Consider the following 22,627-nt stretch of genomic DNA (forward strand, 5'->3'; position numbering starts at 1 on the left):
GTCACTGCCACTACCTCACTTTGGCTGCTGAGTGCGCTCCTGCAGCATCTCCCGTCTCCCAGGTGCTTTTTCTTCGCTATCTCTGGAAACGGTGCAGCTTTTCACTCAGCGGCCTGGATGGCAGATGACCGAAGACTGTTCATTTCCTGTGAGAAATACTCCTTTTGACGACAGAAAGACAGTTGGCAGATGTGTTTTGGTGGCTCGGTGGACCATATTTTCAGCCTGAGATATGGTCAAATCCTTACCCGTTGTAGAAACTTGTGTCCCAGTTGCACGTGAATGTTTTTCACATCCTAAAATGGAGGGATTTTCTCTTACTTCCCTGAGTACGTGTCTCAGTACGGTTTCCAAATATCTTTTAATGGGAAAGTGGAGAGAATATTGTCCCATCGCTCCCTGTCAGGGCTCTCTGGAGATCTTTGAGGGTTTTTCCATCAATGAATTACTCTGTTTTATAGTGAAACCATAAGTTTGGGCTGATCTTCCTCCTGAGCCAGCTTTTGAACCCACAGCTGTATGTTCTCTGTTCTGCAGAGTCATAGCAGTGCCGGTTGGAAGGGTTCTCTGAGATCCTGCTCCGAGACGGACTACGTTAGGTCAGCTGTGGCTCTGTCCAGCCAAGGCTCAGAAACCACCTGCAGGAAACCATCTGCAGGCTGGTGGTGCTGCAGTCCTTCTGGGGGTCTGTTCTGGCGCTGTACTGCACTCCTGGAAAATTGTTTTTTTCTAAAGTCCAAGTCCAACCTGAACCTCCCGAACCACAATTTGTGGCTGTTGGCCGTGTTCATTACATGATCTGCTACTTCCAGGAGGAGTGTGGCTCAGTCGTCTTCGTAAGTGCCCTGTGGGCAGTTGTAGGCTGCTTGTTTTTTTTGTCATGCAGTCTGGGTCTGGACCCTCTTCAGTTTCTTCTCATCTCTCTTGAACTCAATGGCCAAAAACTGAACACAATATTCCAGGTGCAGCCTCAGCAGCGCTGAGTAAAAAGGGCAATAACGCCCCTCAATCTGCTGGCCAGGCTGCTTGTTCTGTAGCCCAGAACACACGCTGTGAGAGTGCGTTGCGGGCTCACACTCAGGCCGACAGTCACCGTAAATCCCTTTTCATCCTCTTCAACAGAACTGGTACTGGGACAGTCTCTCCTGAGCCTGGACCAGTGTGTTGGCCTGGTCCGCTGCAGATGCACGCCTTTCTTCTTCCCATTGAACTTCACGAAGTTTCTGTTAGCCTTAGCCTGGTCCTCAAATTTCTCAAGGTCCCTCTGGTTTGAAGCTCTGCATTTCACCATGTTAGAGACTCCCCTGCTTTGATATTTTTGGGGGATTGGACTAGATGATCTTTTGAGGTCCCTTCCAATCCCTAGCATACTGTGATACTGTGATATCATCTGCGCTTTCACCAAGGGTGTCTTCTGCAGCATCTGTGTTGTTGATGAGAGTGTTGAACAAGACGGGCCCCAGGACTGGCCTCCAGAGCACTCTGCTCGTGCCAGCTGCCTGGTCATTAACCATTAACCTCCCCACGCAGCGGTCCTGTCAGTTCTCAGCTCACCTGGCTGTCCATGCATCTGGTCCATAGCTCCTCAGTCTCCAAACGAGAATGCGGTGGGGTTCGGTGTCAGAAGCCTTGCTGGAATCACAGTATGTCATGTCCACCACTCCCCACTTGCCCACAGAACTAGTTGTTTTGTCACAGAAAGCAGTCGCGTTGGTCAAGCACAGTTTGCCATTGGGAAATCCATATTGACTGTTCCTGTTTGCCTTCAGTCGTTCAGATGTTTGTGCATGAAGAAGACATGCTCCATGGCCTTAACAAGGCTGAGGAAGGGCTGACTCTCTTTCCCTTCTCAAAGGTGAGTGTCACATTAGGGACCACTTGTCAGGGACCTTCCAAACCACCATGATTTCACCTAGGGAATAGACAGCAGCCTCACGATTGCTCCAGTAGCTCCCCCAGCCACCTCTGCTGGATCCCACTGGGCCTGTGGACCTGGGTCATAGAATCATAGAATGGTCTGGGTTGAAGGGACCTTTAAAGGTCATCTCGTCCAACTCCCCTCTGTGAGCAGGGACATCTTCCACTAGATGAGGTAGCTCCCGTCCAACCTGACTTTGAATGTTTCCAGGGATGGATCATCGACCACCTCTCTGGGCAACCCATTCCAGTGTTTCACCACCCTCATTGTAAAAAATTTCTTCCTTATATCTGGTCTGAGTCTTCCCTCTTTTAGTTTAAAGCCATCACCCCTTTTCCTGTTGCTACAGGCCCCGTCTTTCTTATAAGTATTGCAAAGCCACAATAAGGTCTCGCCCAGAGCCTTCAGCCAGACTAAACAACCCCAACTCTCTCAGCCTGTCCTCATAGGAGAGGTGTTCCAGCCCTCGGATCATTTTTGTGACCTCCTCTGGACCCGTTCCAATGGATGCAGCAGCTCTTCTAAGAATTCCCTAACCTGTTGCTTCCCCGCTACTGGCTGCCCATCTTGTATTGACCGCTACACTCCGAAGTCTGTGAGTCTTTCTCCATGAACACTGTCTGTATTGTCCGTCACTGATTTTTCATCAGCAGACTCGCATTTTCCCTGAACTTCCTTTTGGTGCCAGTGTACCACTAGAAGATGTCCTCGTTCTGCTTAGTGTCTTTCGATAGTCTTTGCTCCAGCTGGGCTTTGGCCTTCCTGATATTGTCCCTAGTCCTTGAGCACAGTTTTTATTGGTTTGGTGCCTGTCACTGTTTCTCCTTCTTGCGTGTGCTCTTTGCATCTTTTTTCATTAAGAAGTAGCTACTTACCAAGCTACCCTTCTGCAAAAATACCCAGTCTTCCTAAATGCCGGGGTGGGTGGGTTGTTCCTGAAATGTCAAAAAATTTTCCTTGAAAACCAGCACCCCCTTCCCTTTGGGCTGCTTCTCAAGAAGCTGAAGTCTGTCCTGAACCTCAGGATGCTGGATCAGCTACTCACCCTTCAAGCCTTCCTCCAGCCGCTCAGTGCAGCCGTCTCGCAGTTGCTGCAGCCTGAGCTGCCCTGTGGGCACCTTCACCACCAGTTTTTCCCTGTTGGTGAGCAGCAAGCCAAGCAGGAGGTCACCTCTAGCAGCCACTGTCTGTGTGAGGAAGTTGTCACCAGTGAGCCTCCTGGGTTCCCTGGCCGGTGATCCTTTGCCTTCCCAGCACATGTCTGGACAGTCGAAGTCCCGGAGGAGATGAGGGCTTGCAAGACTTCCACTAGTTGTTTATGGACAACCTCACCCACCACCTTCTCTCAGGCGGTGGTAACAGACCCAGCGTCCCTCCTGCTCCTAGCCTGGACCCAATCCAGAGACTCTCAGAAGACACGTCTGTGCTCCCACACTGCAGCTCTGTGCGGTTGGGAGCTCCATCACATGGGGGCACCTCCCTTCCCTGCCTGGCCTGCCTGAACAGCCTGGAGGCAGCTGTGCCCACGTCCCGATCAAACACGTGCTGTCCCAAGTCTCGGAGTCTGACCACATCACAGCCCTGCGACCGCAGCAGGACGTCCACTTCTTCGTGTCTGCAGTCCACACTCTGTGAACCTGAGGAAAGCCTCTGGATGCCCAGTCCTCTGGGCAAGAAAATGAGTGGCCCTCTGTGGACCTTTACTGGCACATGCCTTCCATACCTTCCTCTCTTATCGCTGGGCTTAGGTCCCCCTTCTCTGAGGACCCTGGTTTAAAACCCTTCTCTCCACATCAGCAAGTATGGTTGCAAAGATGTTCTTCCCTCTCGTAGTTACACGGGGTCTTTCTCTTCCTGGTGGTCTTCCATCATCCTCCGGTGAGGCACCAGGATCAAGGAACCTGAATCTTAGCAGGCAGCATCAGCTGCACGGCCAGGCATCAGTCTGGCAGATGTGTGCACTCCACAGTGGGTCTTTACTTCAGCCAGAAGAGTTTTTGGGGACAGACTCTGTTGAGAACACAGCTGGAACACACTCTTGCCGTGTCTCCATTGCAGTTGACCCCAAAGCCCTGCAGTCGCCTTTGAGCTGCTCGAGGTTTTCCTGCGTGTGTCACTGTTACCCACCTTGCACAGCAGAGGGTAGTCATCAGAAGGGCAGAGGAGTCTCAAAATCTTTCCACAGCACCGCCGATCCAGGCCCTGGGGCAGGCAGCAAACCTTCCAGGACAGTAGTTCTGGCTGGCACGTGGTGTCTTTGTCCCACGTATGGTGACAGCCTTCCCTGTGACACTAACATGGGCTGGGGTAGACAGCAAAAGACCTAAGTACCGTTCCTTGTTCTTTTCCAGCACAACGTCATCTGGCAGAACCACTGAGGGTTTTTAGCTGAGGTGGCCTCCGGAGTTTATCTGTTTTCTTTCCTGAGTTTTGTTCTTCCAAGGCAGAGCTCTTGCTCCATTTTAAATGCATTTGGTTCTTCTTTATCCGTTTGGCAAAATCTGTTAAGAAGACCCCATCATCTCTCGCGTCGTGCAGCAGAGGTGTCTGAGAAGGCAGTACCTGAGCGCAGAGACTGTCTTCCTGGAGGCAGCGCAGGGCAAGGCTCTGGTAGCTGAGGTGGAGCTGCCAGCACCTCTCCAGGCGTATTTCAGTAGGGTTCAGGTGTCCTCCAGGTTGCCGTTGGGAAGTGTCTCCATTCTTGAGTTCAGCGCGTACCACATGTAACGTCGTTGCAGTGCTGCAGCCTTCAGGTGAGACACGGGGCTGGGGAGAGCAGTGCTGTCACCTCCCTGGCTGTCGTCACCTCTTCGCCTCGGTGTTGCTGCGTGGCGTGAACCATTGAGTGGGGATGCACAGAGGTAAGTGAAGGAGAAAGGATGTTCCTAGGAATTCGGCATCCAGTGTGCAGTCACATCATCTTCTGGGCTCTTTCACTCAGAACTGAAAGGTTTGGCAGAAGGACAGGAGTAGGGTGGGCTTTACCCTTGTACAGTACGTTCAGACAGTCGGGGTCAACAAATCCTGCGGATACTGCTGATGGGCGTCTGCGCCTCCGTCCTGGGGTGGACACTCAGCCAGCACTTGGGGGCAGTGCCTCGTGGAGGTGCTCCTCTTGCTGGCAGGTAGTCTGCAGAAGGCAGTGGATGTGACCGTGAGGGTGTCACGTAGGTGGGTGGCATGCAGTCGCACAAAGATGGGGTCTTTCTTGAGGGAAAATTTCAACCTGCAAAGATTTGGGTGATCGTGCAGAGCTCAGCAACGGGCTTTATTGAGATGCCTTTGAACAAGGTGGGCTTTGAATGTGGTAGTGCTGCAGAGGGTACCGGGATGACTGCTGCTCTGTGCCCAGCACCGGGATGAAATGCAGGTGGACAATTACACCGTTACGCCGTTAGTGCTCACCGGGCTCACTGGAGTCAGTGGGACGCACCAGGCGCAGAAGTGCCACAGTTTAGGACCAGGTTAGACCTGTCGGGGCATGGGATTTTGGAAATCCTGCCTTGCCTGGCCAGGGTTCAAGAGCACGGCCTGTAGTGTCTGCCCTTGTGTCTTCCTCTGAGCCTGGCAGGTTGGAGAGCCTCTTTTTTCCCTTGAGGAGCCCATAACTAGTGACGTAGACAGCAGCCTTGGTCCGTGCACTTCCATTTCATACGTACCTCGAGCCTGTGCGCACACACCCGCGGGACTTACGGACATTAGATACAAGTATGGATGTAAATTGGTGGATATCTTAATTATTGAGGTCTGTATTATATAGCTGTTCGAAAGCATTGTTAGAGGAAGAGAAAATTGCAGTTAACAATTGACCTGCCGAAATAGTGGGTGCGTAGGGCAGCGCGAAGGCTTCTGGGTGATGTCTGCGCCAGTGATGGAGCCCCCACCAGTCCCCTCTGCTTGGGGGTGGGAGGAAACCTGCGCCGGCAGAGCCGAGTTCAGCAGGGGAACGTCTCCTGAATGTCCCTTCTGCCCCGACTGAAATGTCACCGCTGTGAAATAACGTAACCTGGCATTGATCGTGTAATCTAGTATTGATTTCATTTGAGAGATTAAGAAACAGAATTGATGGCTCCAGTAAACACGTGCAGGGGTGGCAGCAGCGCTGGCGGTGGGGCTCTGGCTGTGCTCGTCGTGTGCAGAGCACGTCAGCGACACGCGAGTGTCTCCTGGGGAGGGAAGAGTGCCGTTTTTCTGAACCTCAGAGTTTTTGATATTTGGGAACATAAATTTTACATAATTAATAAAATCTAAGGGTTTTTTGAGGACACGCTGCTAAATGCAGTCCAGAAATCGGGGGGGAAAAAATCTGCCGGGCAAGACATCCCCCACTTCAGTGAGATCATGAAGGAGCAGTTAAATATTACTTACAGACACATGTACCCCCTTCTTACTGCAAAGGTTAGCAGCTAAAGGAGAAGGAAATGCGGTTAATTTGAGCTAATGTGTGTAGGAGGTTGATAAAGGGAGCCAAAGGAAATATCAAAGGCCAATATGTAAAGATAATAAGAAATTTTGGAGCATTAGAAGAAATAAAAAAAGTCTGGTAGAGATCCATTTCTGTATGTAAATGATAAAATTGTATATTCTGGTGCAATAAAAAAAAAGCAGAAATGTTCTGCTCTGAGTTTGGAACAAATCAGGAGGATGTATCTATCCATATGATGTGCTTGGAACAGAAAGTTTCCCAGCTGTAACCAAGGAGAAAGTGAGATAGTATTTGCTAAAAATAAACATACTCAAATTAACAGGCTTGAATAACATATACCCAAGTGTCTAAAAGAGCCTCGCTGAGGAGCCGTCTCAACCACTAATGTTAATACCTCAAAATCTTCCTAATCTACGAAATTCCGAAGAGCTGGTAGAGGGCTGTTGCTATTCTGTTATTCTGAGGGTATAAAACAGGTGACCCAGGAAACTATAGCTTGTTTGGCTCAGCATCAATGCCAGGTAAAGTAATGAGGCAATTAATTTGGAGCACAATCAACAAAGAATTAGAGAATGAAAATACAATTAATATCATACAGTGAGGTTCCATGGAAGGTGGAGACAAAGCTGCTGTCTTTTCTCCACAGCATCTTAGGACTGGTTCGAGTGAGGACTGTGTTTACGTGGTATGTTTCGACTTCCTTAATAACCACGTGAGTTGGGTATAAATAACCGTACAATAAGTGGAATTAACGGAACGAACGTGGCTTAGGAGCACTGCGAAGTTTAGCAGCGGCTAAGGAGAAGGTACCAGTGTGGGGCACCATCACCAGCAAGGTTTCTTTACAACTTTTGATCCCCGCAGCTCGCCACTTCTATTGGTGTTTCAAAATAGTGACAAAACCCTGTTTGTAAGGACTGCAGGTGTCGCAGACGGTGGGGGAGGCGCCAACAGTAAAGTAACGGCTGCGGAACGACGTGGCGTTCCCGCTGAAGCAGCCGTGTTCCAGCAGACCGTGCAGGGAGCCGTGTCTGCGGGCAGAGAACGTAGGTTACGGGATGTGAAATTACCCTGGAAAAATGTAATTCAGCAAAGGACACGGGTTTCTCCAAGATAATTGTGCTAACGTTAGCTGATTGCGTAGGATGTGGCAGAGAGATTTCGTGTGCGTAAAGGACAAACTGCCAGAGCTACGGGAACTCGCCGGTTCTGGGTGCAGCTCTGGAAGATCAGTAAAGCATCGCTTTGCGCCAGTCAGGCGTGCACACCGCGGGGTGAACCTGACGTTACTGCGCAGAACTCTGAAAGACCCTCAGAATGATTCATGAGCTGAAAGGGGGTTTGAGGCCGAAGGAGTCCATCTTGCTCAGCGTATTGAAGCTGGGGTGATGAGGGCGATAGCTCTGGGGTGTGGGTATTTAATTCCGCCGCCTGGCTCGGAGGGAGACAGCTGGTTGTAGATCTCAGTGCGTGTACAGAAGATCCCCTGGATAACCACAGTCTTGGATTTTAGTGAAATCCCATTCCAAAGCATTTCTGCGCCAGTACGTCCTATGCCCAGGGAATGAGATTGCCTGGGAGAGGTGGGAAGGACAGTTTAGAGGCCAAGTTCTAAGAAGGAACATCTTGGGATCTGGATAATCTTGCCGCTTTTCTCCAGCTTGGGTGCTTTGGGATGCTGAAAGGGTGAAGTTGGCAATCAGAAGCCCAGAGAGCTCTGCTCTCCAGAGGGACATGCGGGCTTGTTCCTGTTGGTGAAGTTTTACCCCCAAAACCCCCTGAGTTTTGTCTCCTGGTCTGTGCATAGCCTGGTTGATGGGCCCATTGTTCTCCTGGTGGATGGCCATCATGGAGCTCTGCAGCAGAACAAACTTAATTCAGGCTTCCGAGCTTACGTTCCTCTAAGTAACTACTTATTCCTGGGAATGTGCGTGACGCGGGTGGTTCGCTGTCAGGTTGGGGTTCTTACGTACGGACTGATACCATACAGTGAAGGTGTGGACAGGTACCACATAACGCGTGGTTCTTTCAGTCTTCTTTTGAACTCGGCCCTTCTAATTCTCTGATAATACTGTGCATTTCTCAAAGGTGCTTCCCGCTGGTTGACATCATTTGGGTAACGAAGTGACCAGAATGGACCGCAGCATGCCTGCTGAAGCTTCAGGGATAGTACCCTTATCCTCCTGCAGCAATCAAACACCGCATTGCCATAGCTTTGGCCGCCGTTAAAGGACTCCATCCTTCCTTGCAAGGGGACAGAGTTTTCTGTTCTCTTTTCCCCCGGCCTGACTTCAGCTGGGAACATTCTGTGTGTCCCGGCACTGCCGGCACCGTGCTAGGGCCTGTAGGGGCGGACCGTTGATCTCCGCGTCAGTGGCATCTCCTGGAGGAGGAAGTTTTCTCGTGCTTTAGAATAACCAGATGTGCCGGACGCAGGTCGCAGCCCAGCACTCTGACCAGCTGCTTTTAGATACTCCACATGTGGCGGCTTTGGCGTTTCATAGCGAATTCACTTATTTGAAGTTATTTGACATTACATGGGATTTTGATTTAGCAGAGTGGTGCAACAATGTGCTTAAATTAAATGCAAATATAAATTGCACTTAGCAGAGCAGAGCAGATGCAATATACAGCTGAATCACCGTACAGATGTGATTCTCGTTACCAGTCTCTGTAATCTGCTCACCACCACGACACTGGCCATCCCCCGTCACTTTGAAGGCGTAAGTGGGTTGTCACCAGCTCGAGCCCGTTGCTGTCTTTGAGTTCTTTCTGTTTGTTGTTTGGTTTTTATATTCTCTGTGGGGCTAACCCAGTTATAGAGTCATTCTCCATTCTGGTCTTGCTGGCTCAGGAAGACTTCTGCACTCTTCTCCTTAATTCAGGGATGAAGCTGCAGAGCTGGTTGACCCACTCAAGGGGTGCAGCCAGCTGATGCGCTCCCCTGACCGGGCTGGGTGACCCCCTCTGCTGCTGTAGCGGGTCGATCTCAAACGAAGGCTGCCCTCTGGTCCCCCGGGTGTTGAGCCTCCATTGTGACGGCCCGGGTCAATCGCTCCCGGCATTTTCCCTGAGCTTCAGGAGCACATGGCCCTTGCCTGTCTTTTCAGAGCTGTCTTCTGCTGTAAGGGTTCATTGGGCAGTCACGAGGGAGAAGTATTAGTGCTATTACTCCAGTCACGTAAGAGCTCATCTGGAGTAATATCCACTGCCCTATAAATCTGCGTTCAAGAAAGATGAATTCAGGCTGGAAGAGGAGCATAGAAAAGCTGCTGAAATGATCGGGAGAATGGGGACATTGTCTCCTGTGACAGACTACCAAAGCTTCGTATCTGTCAGCTTGCTGGGAGGGATCAGACTGGATGTATGAAATGTCCCGCTGGGCCAGACTAACGGTCCATTAGCCCAGTTCCCTGCCCTTGGCAGTGGCATTACAAGATGCTGTTAATTAAGGAGAGCACATGTGCCTGGCCTTTTTGGGTGGTCCGATCCCCTTGTGCCATCCAGCACCCAATGTCATCGTACTGGGGACGTTAGCAGGAATGACCCTGTGCAGTCCCATCAGGATCTGTGCAAGGCCCTGCTCTCCAGGAAATCATCTGATCTCTCCCTCAACATGCCGGTATTGTCCACCTCCATGGCCTCCCACGGCAGCCAGCTCCAGACGACCATTGCCTGCCGCATAAAGAAGTCTCGCTTTTGTCTGGGTTTATCTGATCTGCCACGAGTCTCCTCGAGAGCCCTCTGCTTCTACTGCTGCAGGATTTGGGGAACAGCAGCTCAGCCATGTCCACTGCCTCGGGGGGGTTTGTAAGCCTTGGCCATGCGTCTCCCTGAGACTTCTCCAAACCGGAAAGTCCCAGCCTTCTCAGGCTGTCTTCGTAGGGCAGTTGCTCCATCCCCTTCACCGTTTTAGTTGCCCTTCTCTGGCTCTGCTCGAGCTCCACCGTTTCGTCCTTGAGATGCTGAACCAGACCTGCACACAGCACTGAAAGCGTGCATGTGCAGGATCAGCGTAGCCCCAAATGACATTGCCCACCTTGTTTTCCATCTCGTCCCTGATGTATCTTGCCGGCTTTTTTGGCTGCTCTTGTGCACAGAGCCCATGATTTTGAGAGCTGTCAGCATGAGCATCAAGACCTCTCTGGAGCTGTACCCACCAGGTCCATGTTCAGCATCATGCAGCATGTTCAGATGGCTCTTCCTTCAAAGCATTACTGTGCATGTATTACACGGTGGCCCATCTGCCGCTGTGGGCCCTCTCAGTTTGGAGTCCTCCTGGAGCTCATCAGCACTGATGCATCATTTGGCTTCTCAGGAGACAGCTGCAGCAGTTTATAATGCCCAGACTGACACAGTGTCTTCGCATTTCTATCTGTGTTCTTTTATGTTTTGTAGACACTTTCTGCACTTGATCTGGTGTCTGCTTCCAGACCAAAAGCTTATCTCCCAGAGCAGGATGTCCTCATCAGGCAGCCGTGCCCAAGAAACTGGAAATTGTTGTTTATTGCTGGATCAAAACCAGTCACGTTTCCACCACTGCCTGTCTGATCTTTCTCATTCCGACACCTCCGCGTTTGAGGGCCAGCAGTCGCCTGGAGGGTTTAATGCAATGGGCAGGACTCCCAGCCGCCGGTCTTCTTGAAGGTTCATCTCTGCACGTCATAGACTGGGACCAAAAGCTGATCTGTGTGTGTGTGTCTCCGGCAATTCCCCCGTGTCGCTGTGACGCCGTCAGACAGCCCCAGGCTGGCTGTGTGACAGGGATCCTCCGCGCACGGGTCTGCGCAGAGAGATGAAGCGGTTTGCTTTGTTCATTTTGCTGCCTCCTCTTTCTACCTCTAAGTGCTTTTCTTCCTCCTGTGGGAGACGGTGTCGTGCTCCCGGGAGCGCGGTTCTGACGATCCCTTGCTGCTGAAGCGGGGGGTGACTTGGCTGAGATCCTCTCCCAGTTCGGGGGATCGGCGGCAGCATCGAACCACAGCCCCTCTTCCCTCTGGGGCACCGTGCGCCCGGGGCCTCCGGCTGTTGCGGCTTCTCCTGGCGGCCCGTCGGTGGGCTGCAAGTGCTGGTGTCGCGTCTCCCTTCCCCTGGTGGAGCAGCGTCTTCGACCACGGGTTTGCTCACCGCGGGGCAGAGCTCGGCTCCCTGCGGTGGGGTATAAACCCAGCCTGGGTGCCGGGCACTGCACTCTCGGTACGGGCGGTTTGTCATGCCGTATTGAGTCAGCCCAGTTGGGAAGCTGAACAAGAAATTAAAATCTTCACACCGTCTTCTCGGTGAGCTGACCTGTTTGTTAGACGCGTTCCTCTCTTTGTACTTTGAATTTTTCAAGAGCAACTGTTAGAGGAGCTTTGCTCGGATGACCATTCAGCCAAAGTTGTTTGCAGTTGTGGAGTTCTGTAGTTCATCTTCTTGGCAGTCACCAGGAACCGGGGCTGAATCAGGATTCTGTATTTTTGAGAAACTGGATTTTTTCCCAGAAATTCTTGCACAGTACAAGCAACTGTCTGACCGGTCTCCCCTGAGGTCAGCTTTACTGTACAACATTCATTCTTGACCTCTGATGTTATTTTAGCCTCTGACTGCTTTTCTTACCTGCTTTCTGCACGGTGCCGTTCCTGCTGCTCCGCTTGAGCTGCGGTTTCCCGGGGTTTGAGCACCTCCTTGCTTTTACTCTGTCTTTCACAGAAAAGGCCTGGCAACGTGGAGCGATGCTTTGAGGTTCTCGCTGAAACACCATTCGTGTGCTGTTCCCTCTGTTTTAAACAGCGGCAGAGATGTTATTTGTTCCCATCGGCCAAATTACTCCCGTTGCCCCCGCAGTGACCCAGCTTTGCTTTGCAGCTTGCCGAGCCGAACCCAGCTCTGGCACGTTTCGGCCCGGTTTGGTTGTGGCTTTGGGCTGACGTCCTTCTGGCCGAGGGTGTTTCGGAGAGCCGCAGGGTCAGGTGGGGGGTCGCGGGCAGGCGCGGCGCTGAGACCCTCTGCGCTCACTGGCCAGCGTCATGTTCGTCTTGCCTTCCATGGCCGGCCCTTCGCGTGCTTTGCAAAGCCGGTCGCTGCTTTTTCGTGCTCGGGCGGTCAAGGGGTGCCCAGCGGTGGACAAAGTTGCACAATAGAGGCTGAGGTGGTGTCTTACGGCTTTTGCAGGCGTTGTCCATCTGTGGGCACATATGAAACACGTTGGGCAAAAAGCTGTCTGACCGCGTCGGCACCTTTTCCTCATTCCTCATCTCACCGAGTTACAAACAATTGAAAATCAACATTTTCCATCTGTCACTTGACTGTCAGCAAAAACGCCAACAGGCTGCCAGAACACCAACAGGACACGGTGCTTCTGCCAGGCAGTGCCGCAGCGGTCGGTGCCGTCTCTCCTGGGGACCAGGTGCCGCCAGAGCTGCGCCGGGGCGGCGCAGAGGAGGAGGTCTCAGCTCTGCAGCCGCGGGGTGAAAACCTCCCGCTCCTCCCGCGTCTCTGCATTCGAGGGACCTGAAAAATCCAAACTGCTGCCCGTTTGGGTGGACAGGTTTGGGTGATTACAAATGAAGCAGAAAGCCCAGGCACGTTCTGGCAGCGTTCCTGTTCTTTATTTGGAAGGGAGCAGGGTGCTGCGCCTGTATCACATGCAGATGATGAAGCGCTCTCTGAGCCATTAGTAACTGGAGCTGTACGCGTCTTCCAGGCGGTGATTTTTTGTAACGGTGCGATGCTGGGGCAGCACCAGCAGACTGGCAGAGCGCTGGCGTTGGGAAGGGGCAGTTAATGACAAACCTGTGAGTCTGATACCAGTTGCTGGCAGAAAATAAACAAGCAGAGACTGTAGGCAGTTGATAAAGAGTTAAAGAGTAGAATATAATTACCAGTCGAAAACCTCAAATTTCATGTCATTCTTTGAAGTGTCAGATTTGTTTGATAAAGGTAACTGGTGAGATGTAATAGAGTTTATAGAATCAGAGAGTCTTTTAGGTTGGAGGGGACCTTTAAGATCATTGAGTCCAACCGTCAACCCAGTACTGCCGAGCCCACCGCTAACCCGTGTCCCTCAGCACCACGTCCACACGTCTTTTAAGTCCCTCCAGGGACGGCAACTCCACCACTGCCCTGGGCAGCCTGTATCCTGCCGGATAACCCTTTTGGTGAAAAAATTTTTCCTTATATCCACCCTAAACTTCCCCGGGTGCAACTTGAGGCTGTTTCCTCTTGTCCCATCGCCTGTTCCGTGGGAGCAGAGACCGACCCCCCCTCGCTGCCCCCTCCTGTCAGGTAGATTCTGTGTCTGTGTAACATCCCCGTTACAGAACCCGCCATGCACAAAACTGTCGGAGCGCCTGGGAAGCGCTTTGCAGCTTTGCCGGGCGATGGGTCTTGGCAAGGACCTGGCAGCGAGGAACTGTCACTGGACGGGGTTTCTCGTGGGTCTCCAGGACTTAGCTCAAGACCTGACGCTCCTCAAATTTTCTGAGGAAAATGTGTTTTCATGCAAATTGAATAATTACTGAATCGATTATAATCAAAATTGAATCAATTGAATCATTAAATATTCGAAATCAAATGGTTATTTCAAAAGCTTTGCATCTTAGAAAATGCTGGTGTTCCTTTTCAGAATTTAGTTCAACCCCTTTTTTAATTTCTGTGGGTTTTACAGTTTGTCATGGAAGACAGCACCGTGGCTCATGTATTGCAAATGTTATAACCTACGTACTTTTAATTATTTAAACAACACTTCAGTCTACCCTAAAGAGGAAACATCTCCAACTGGAGCTGGAACACGTAAACCCCAAACGTTCTCGCAATGCCGAAGTTTCCAGCAGCCGGGACAATTCTGCCCATTGCGCGTGTGATCGCAGGGGCTGCGGCGGGGGGGGAGGTGGGACTGGGGGGAGGAAGGGCGGCACAAGAGCTTGGGGCTGGAAACCCGATTTCTTGATAGTAATGTGGGAGCAGGTTGTTGGTTTTTGAAGTTGGTTTTTGAAATTGCTGAACATTTGGAACAAACCTGCAGAGGAAAGGCGGAATTCTCCATCTCCGGGTGTCTTTGAGACCTGGAGGCGGTGGCACACAACAGCTTAGCTGTATTGCTTCTGGTCTTGAACTTTGAGTGACGAAATTAATATTGTGTGGACAACCTCAGTCCCGTCATTACTTATCTTTTGAGTGCTCCACTTCTGAAAACATAAACATTAATGTAAATATTAACATAAGGGCCTCTGTAGTTGTTGCCCATGGACAATCACTTGTCTCTTACTTGCCGTCAGTTGTTCCCTTACGCCTGGAGTCGCCACGCTCCTGGAGTACACGGCACGTTTTGGAAGGGAACGCCAAAAGGTGCAAACACGTCTGGTTCTTTTACAAAGCGGGTAACAGCCGCAAAAGTTGAAACCAGTTTTTCCATCAGCGAAGCATCCTCACCCCCATTCCACCTAAACCCCAAAGAGCGGGTCCGTCTGTCAGCACCCAGTGGAGCCCCTCGTGTTCGTTGCTACCTGGGAGATACCCAAGTGCCGAGGTTGCGTTTTCCAGTTTACTTCTTGGGTTTACGTCTTGGAGATTGCCTCGCCTGCCCTCACAGCCCCCTGTGCATTGTCCAAGAGACTAATGGGTTATGCTGGAGCTAAAAATGATGACCAGGATGAGCTTCAACATGTCCTGCAGACCCCTGGAAGGAGTCAATGAGCGTGTCGGTAGCTAGGGGGGCAGATAAGCGTCTCCGTCTGTACGACTCGGGTTGGTGCTGGTGGGGACAGGGCGGCCGAGCTGTGATCCCTCTGCCCATGCGCCTGTGCTCTTCCAGCACCGCCTGCAGACCTGCGGCACAGCTCAAGGCTTGCAGGTCCACGAGCCTCCCCCGTGGCTGCCGAACACCCCGGCAGAACTAGGAGATGCCCAGATGCCATCTGCCCTGACAGCCCAGTAGGAAGGGGATGGTCCAACTCTTGCCCCTGGCTGCAGCCCTGGTGTGCGCTGGTTTGCACTGACCCGTTGAAGGTTCCTCAGCTTCTCCAGAACGTTGTGGTCACCGGTAGGTGACATCCCACAGGGACACCATAACTACAGAAATGTGCTAGGCTGTAAAACCAGATGCAGAGATGCAAAATCATCCGGTTTTGTGGCTTGACATCCATCAGTCTTGCCCTCTGCCCGCTGTCTCTGTAACAGCCGGCCCTTACACCGCTCTCTCTGTTTGTGTCCTAGGTGAATGGTGTCAACGTGGTGAAGGTGGGGCACAAGCAGGTGGTCTCCTTGATCCGGCAAGGGGGCAACCACCTGGTGATGAAAGTTGTTTCCGTCAGCCGCAAGCCAGAATCAGAAGAAGTTGTTCGGAAGAAGGGTAGGTGTGGAGACCCACTGTTCTCTGAAGGGGGGGTTGTGTCACCTAAATGTCAGCCGGCGTGCAGCAGCCCCGTGGCCCTGTGGGAGGAGCCCGGCACGGGCCGATGGCCGCGAGGCTGCGGAGCTGCAGATGGTGAGGAAGGAGGGCACTGCGAGGGGAAGACCTGCCTGTCCGGGCACGGACACCTCGGCACTGCAGCGCTGCCGCACCGGGATGCTCTGGGAGCTGCGGCTGGAGGCGGCGCAGGGGGACGGGGACGGTGGTCGGGTGGAGGGGCTGCGGCAACGCGCTGCCGCCCACGCTGGGGAAGCCGGGCACGGCGGGCAGGCCTGCTGCAGGGCACGGTGGCGGCCAGGCCGCGGGACACCAGCAGCTCTGTTCTCCCGCCGGCGCGGTGTGCGCTCAGCGAAGGTTGGAGCCCGCTCCTCCCCGGGAGCAGAGCCGCCTCTGGCGCCGGCAGCCCATGGAGCCAGCGGCAGGCCGTGCGGAGAGCGGGGACTCCCCCTGCCCTGAGGGGGTCATGGTGGGGAACTGCCCCAGCTCTGGGGTGCGGGGGGATGCCGTGGTAGCGAAGCGGCCCCGCAGCGCGAGGGGGGTTGCGATGGAGAGCTGCCCCTGCTACGCGTGGGGCTGTCAGGGTGCAGAACTGTCCCGGGGTGGGGGGGAGGATCGGGGTGGAGGACAGCCCCCGTGGTGGAGGGGGTGCCAGGGTGGAGCCTCTCCTCTCTCAGGATCGCTGTGGCTGGGAGATGCCCCACAGGAGCTCCGGGGGGCACGGCCGGTCCTGGGGCTGCCTGTGGGACTCCCCCTCGCTCGGGGGAGCGCAGGCGGCCGTGGGGCCACCAGAAGGCTCTGGGCCTTTGTCCCATTGGCCTCAGGCCCCAGGGACAGAGCCGAGACCCTCAGCCAGAGGTGGGCTCTGAGGGGGAGTTTGGTGGTGGGCCGATGTGCTCATCGCCAGCAGGGGAGGGGGCATCCAGCTGAGGAGGGCAGGGGCACATCTGGAGGGCAGGTGGATGGGAGGGAGCCAGCTGTGTACATGGGGGACACATCACGGCATACAGCTGTGGAGGGCGGGGCACATCCCAGGACAGCCAGTTAGGGCGGATGGAGGCACATCTGGCAGCAGCTGGCTGTGGAGGGTAGGACCTCATCCACAGGCAACCAGCTGCAGAAGGCAGGGACACATCTGGCAGCACAGGGCAGGGGCACATCTGGGAGCAGCCGGCAGCATGGGGCAGGCTGTGCTGTCCGCCCCTGCTCTGCACCGGCTGTGGGGCAGGAGCGCTTTCTGGGGGAGCACAGCTGGGGGAGGGGGACAGGATTGGGGGTACAGGAGTGGGAGGGACGAGAGCTGGTGGAAAAGGAGCAGGGGGGTGGGAATGGGGGGGATGGGAACAGGGGGACAGGAGTGGCGGGACGGGACTTGGGGGATGGGAGCTGGGGGTCAGGAGTAGGGGGGACATGAGCAGGGGGACAGGAATGGGGGGAACAGGAATGGGGGGGACGGGAACGGGGCGCTCCCAGTGCAGCATGCGGGGCGTGGGGGAGGGAGGCAGCTCTGCGCGCTGACACTAAGAGCTGCAATTATATTGTCACGGCACAAAAGCACGAGTCGTGGGAAAGGCTGAAGCTCGGGAATCGGTGCTGGGACCACTGCCTTTGCCGCTTGCCGCTTCTCTGGGTGCTTCCAGCCCTGCCGCCAGTGAGCAGCTGCCCGTCGCTGCCTGCTGCTGCCCATCCATGCCCTGAGCCCACGGAGCCGGGCGGACGCTCTGCCAGCACGCGGTGCGGGGACCGGAGCCGAGTCCCCCGCTGCAGGACGCCGGCCGCAGCGTGGCAGGAAGGGGCCAGACCCCCGTCCCCCCCGGCTGGGGGTCCCCTCTTCCCGCGGGCGATGGAGGCCTGTGTGGGACTGGTCTTTTCTGGCTGAATCCACCCCTGTTGGGGTCTCTGATGCAGGCAAGCGCCAGCAAAGCCTGAAGCTCCGGTTGCCATGGCAATGCCTGAGCGTTGAATCCAGCATTGTCAGCCAGCGAGCGCGAGGAGGAGGAGGTGCCCCAAGTGAAGAGGAAGAGCCTTCAACTCGTCCCCGCTCCGGTGGGCTCATGGCATGCAGCGCCCGTGGGGCAGCCCCGCAGGCCGGCCCAGCTAGGCAGCCCCCGGGGGCAGCCCCGCGCCCCGGCACCGCGCCGCGCCGCCCCGTGCCGGCCATGTGCCTCCGCTGCCCGGCGCAGAGCCGGCCGCCTCCAGCGCTTCGCTAAGGCCGCGGGAGCTCACCCGTCCTGGATACGGCCGAGCGGCAGAGGAGGGTGGGTGGGCTGCGTTTCGCTGGGGGATGCGCCGCGCCGAGGCGGGAATGAGAGACTGAGATCAGGCCTGCTGGACTTGTTTCTCCCTCCTACCCTCCACCCATGGCGTGTGCGGAGGGGAAGCAGCCATCAAAGCTGTTTGCTGAGTCCCACAGGCAGGCAGCCAGCTGCCTGAGACAGATCTAATTCGCGAGAGGCTTTCATAGCCGTAGCATCTCCGGTAGCTGCAGGGGGGCAGGCGCAGCCCGGGGACATGACTTGGACTCTCCTCCGCTGAGGGCTGTGGGAGCCTGGGCAGCGTCCACGTGCCTGCGGGAGCCACCAGCCCCTCCGTGCCGGGGCCTGCCCCGTGCCCCGGGACTGTGCTACTGAGACCATGAAGAAGTTTGCTTCCACACGCAGCCTCAATAAGATCCTGCAGCAGTGCGACTCCTCATCCCGCGAGTACGAGGAGATCCAGGCTGTGGAGAAGAAGTGGCATCTGCATCTGGCCACTCCTCGTAAGTTCCTGGACAAGAAATGCAAAATGCCGTCTCTCTTCCTTTCAGCTCCGCCGCCTCCCAAGAGAGCGCCCAGCACCACCCTGACGCTGCGTTCCAAGTCCATGACGGCTGAGCTGGAAGAGCTGGGTAAGCGGCGGCGGGGGCTCGCGCGTGCATGCAGGGGCTGCATGAGGAGCATGCGGGGCCGCGGCCGGAGCGGGCAGCACAGGCGCCCGACGTCCGTTTTCCAGAGGGGTGCATGAGCTCGAGGCGATGCGACGCGCGCACCTCCTGCGCTGAAGTTTCCGTGGTGCTTGGCGGCGTGTGGGGTGCGGGGGGCCGAGTGCCGCAGGAGTGCGGGACCCCCCCCCAAGAGCCGGTCCCCCCCGTCAGTGCCACCCCCCGGAGAAGTGGCCCGGGGGAAGGAGGCTGTGTGCCTCCGCGTGCTTGCAGAGAGGCTGGCCGCCCCCGTGCCCCGTCCGTCAGGCACCCTGCGCCTCCCGCGCGCCGAGCAGCCCCTTGTTTTTATTTTCCTCTCCCTCCGGGCAGATGCCACATGCCGCCAGATTAGCTGGCATCCCCGCGGGCTGCCCTCCCCCCTTACACGCACACATGCATATGCACACACGCTCACACGTTGTGCTGTCACTACAGAGCCTACCCACGTTTCCAGATGCTTTGGTATTCCAGCTTGCAGCTCCATGTTCCTCTGTTCTCTCAGAGCCCCTCCACCCCCTCCTGGCTTCCAGGTGCCCTGTGCTGAAGCCCCTCAGCCTCCCCGTCCTCCCCGTCCACCTCACTGAGCCCACGCCTTCCCCGTGTGCCGGGCTCCCCCAGTAGCGTCCGACCAGCCGGTGGCCGCAGGGGTGCCGGCGTTCCCACACCCACCAAAGGGCAGTCCCTTCCCTCCGCGCAGAGCGATTTGCCCATTTTGTCGCGCGGCGCCCCCGGTGCGCCGCAGAGGCCGCAGGGCGGCTGAGCGGGGCGCTCCGCTGGCGCTGGCAGTGCCGGGGAGGCTGGCTAGCAGGACGGCGGCCGCGCGGCCCTCGTGGCCCACGGGGACAGGAGGTGCGGAGGGACCCCTCGTCCTGGGAGAGCCTTCGGGGCAGCCACGCGCCGGCGGGCGGCTCTGGTGCACACGAGGTTGGCTGTGCCGAGATGGGCTCTTCAGGGGTGACGCAGGGCAGGAGTCGGGTGTGCTGTGAGCCCCCGCCGAGAGCGTCGGCAGCGCGAGAGGGAGCCGCTCTCGGCACTGCCTACTGCCCTGGCTCGCACCTCTGCCGCTTTTTTTATATGTATTTATATTTTTGCTGTGCGAAAATGCGGTGATGTGTACAGATGCGCTTGCTGGCCGTGGCGCAGAAGGCTGCGCGTGGCCGACCCCTGTCCTGCCGGGCAGGAGACCCACCTGAGGGGCAGAAACCTCGGCAGAGACCCCACCGGCCCCTCTCCTTCCCAGGGTGTTGAAGGACAGTCCATGACCTTTCTCGCTGTGCTCTGCACCCTGTGCCACACGCACTGCCAGGCTTTACAGCCCCGCGGGGGTCTCCTGTAAGAAACAGACCTTGGGGGTTCGGGCTCACCCTCAAACGTGGGTTTGAAGGGACTAATCTCAGCACTTAAGGGTTTGCACCAACTGGTTGATGGCCACTGTGTTTTATTTTACGCGGAGCCCGCTGCCTTGGTTTTCACCCTAGCCCGTTCCCCGCTTCTCCGGACCCTTATCACTAACCCTGAAGGAGCTGTGTTTAGTAGTAGCCATTAGGAGAGCACTCAAAATAGGCCGTTTCTTCCACTTTTTGCTCTTCCCTTCGCACAGACCCCAGGGTTCGTGGTTTTCCCCTCGGCTGCCGGGCCTGAGGCAGTTCCTAGGTGGTGTGATGGGTGCCTGCATGCGCGCACAGGCAGCATGTTGCCTCTGTGAGAACGCGTTCCCCAGCTGCATGTGCCCGTCTTTGGTGAACATCACGCCTGAGTGGAAGCCCGGCGCGCGTCGTGCGGGCACCTTTGCAGAGGGGCGGGCGCACGCCAACCACGGCACTCGGCCTTGCGAGTGCCAAGTGGGGTGTGGGACATGGCCGTGGGACCGCCGGGGCCGCAGAAGCCGCAGCGGTGTGCGGGAAGGGGCCCCGTTTGCATGTGTTTTGGCAAGCAGAGCCGTGGCTCGAGGGGCAAGGGAGCAAGCTCGTGGAAAGGGAAGTCACGAAAAGCAGAGAAATGGCTCTGCCAGAGAATATATTAAAGATGAGTCCTCTAGGTCTCCCTGGGGGTTTTGCATCTAGGCGCTGCCTCTCTGCTGCCTGGAGAGGGTCTAGGAGCAGCAGCTGCCCGTGTCTCCCGCGAGAGGGATTTGTAGCCAGTGACTGGTCTTGGTCCACACGTTTTCTGGGAAATCAGGTTTTGCCCTGCTCTGGGAAAAAGGTTTTGCCCTGCTCACGTCCTGTGGGTTGGGGAGTGTGCTGCAGCGGTCCCACCACGCGTCCCCAGGGAGCACGGCACAGGGAAAACGGGGGATCGTTCCTCCTCCCGCGCTTTGTCTTCTGGTGGTCGGTGCTCCGGCTTTGACTGCGAAGGAGGAGTGTTTGTGCGGGTCAGCATCCCCACACCTCAGCGGGGTGCAGGCGTAGAACCCAGTCTCCTTTTCTGGGGGGACAGTGGTGTTAGTGAAAGGGACATTTCTACCTGCGGCTTCTTAAAGGGAGCTTCGTTGGCTGGTCCCTGCCCCTTTTTCCTTGAAGCCTGTCCCTGTCCTGCAGAACGTCCCACGTGCCCACAGCCATACCTTGGCATTTTCCTGCTGCGCGTTGTGCCGGTCCCCGTGGAAAAGCAGATTCCCAGCAAGCTGCTAACAGCACACTCCTGTCCCGCAGTCCTTGCGCTCGCTGGCTGCAGAGGCTCTGGGGGACGTGCAGACCGCTGCGTCTCCTCAGCGGGCAGGAAGGGATTCAAAGCTTTTAAAAGAGTTTCTCCATGGCTCGGGCATTAGATGCCACCCAGACCTCCTCCTGGTCTCGCTGCCTTCTGCTGTCGCACCTTCCCGTCCGGGCGAAGAGGAGGGGGGCTCAGCGGAGGGCTGGTCCCGGCGGTGGGGCCGCATCGGTCCCTGCCCGCCCACGGAGGGGCAGCGGTGCCGAGGGGGACGCCCGAGGCGCTGCACTCTCTGCCCTGCCTGAGCCTGAGCCGCGGAGAGGCGGGCACGCGCTCTGCTGTCAGGGCCCGATCCTGCCAGCATGCTGGGAGGCAGGAGAGCGTGCGGGGAAGAGGCAGGGCAGGCAGGCAGGCAGCGAGGCTGGAGCTGGGGATGAAAGCAGGAACTGTGCATGCCATTCATGTTGTCTTTTGTTTCTTGATTCCAAGCCTCCATGCGGAGAAGAAAAGGGGGTGAGTGAAACCACACATCTTGGGGCTCCTCCCTTCCCCGTCAGCCTCCCAGCCAGCACCCGGCCGCACCGCGCAGGCACGCACGGTGCACCCCAAGGGACTGGCGCGGGTCTCCGTCCCCTGGTTGTCACGGGAAGGCTCAGCCCAAAGGGAGCTCTGCGGGTCAGCCTCCCGCCCGGCACCACCGCCGCGGGGAGCAGCCACCACGCACGGCTCGGGCTGGGCAGCAGAAATGCTGAAATCAGCACGGTCGCGTTGGGCTCCTGTTGGGCACAGGCAGGAATGCCCGTTTGCCAGCGGGGCCCCGTGAACCTCCAGGTCTGACTTCCCCGGGTGTTGTACTCGCTTCGTCTGTGCTCCCTGGTGAAAATGCTTTGGACAGGAATGTCACCACATGTGGGGTCCTCAGTAGAGCCTCCTTCAGCCCCCAGGTCAGACCTCTGGAGCTCAGTCAGGTGAAGTGGCAGCCACGCTCTCTGCCATGTCCAGCAGCTTCTGCCCCGGTGCGTGCTGTCCTGCTGGTCCCGGCGGTCCCACACCAAGGCAGCGCCCGGGGACATACCTGCGCTGCAGGCAGGGTTTGGTGGCAGCTCCAAGGACATACCCGAGTTACCTGGGGGAGAGCTAGTTTGGCTATTCATTGTCCCAGCTCCAGGTGGAGAAGGTCACCCACCGTGAAGGCCCCGTTCCTGGTGCCCGGGCTGGCTGGGGTACGGCTGGTTGCCGCAGGGCTCCATACATGACGGGTGCACTACAGTGTCCATGTGGACATGA

At 56.1% G+C, this 22,627-nt stretch overlaps 1 protein-coding gene across 1 annotated transcript in view; it reads left to right on the forward strand.

Annotated features, from left to right (window-relative positions):
* Positions 1-22,627, forward strand: part of SHANK3 (SH3 and multiple ankyrin repeat domains 3) — a 388,749-nt gene that overhangs the window by 321,878 nt on the left and 44,244 nt on the right. The window contains exons 17-18 of the mRNA XM_082481020.1: positions 15,540-15,675; positions 18,539-18,643. Of these exons, the coding sequence (XP_082337146.1) occupies positions 15,540-15,675; positions 18,539-18,643 (241 nt within the window). The remainder of the gene's footprint in view (positions 1-15,539; positions 15,676-18,538; positions 18,644-22,627) is intronic.

The sequence above is a fragment of the Vanellus vanellus genome (assembly GCF_965231255.1).
Source record: "Vanellus vanellus genome assembly, chromosome: 1".
In the NCBI taxonomy this organism is placed as follows: Eukaryota; Metazoa; Chordata; class Aves; order Charadriiformes; family Charadriidae; genus Vanellus; species Vanellus vanellus.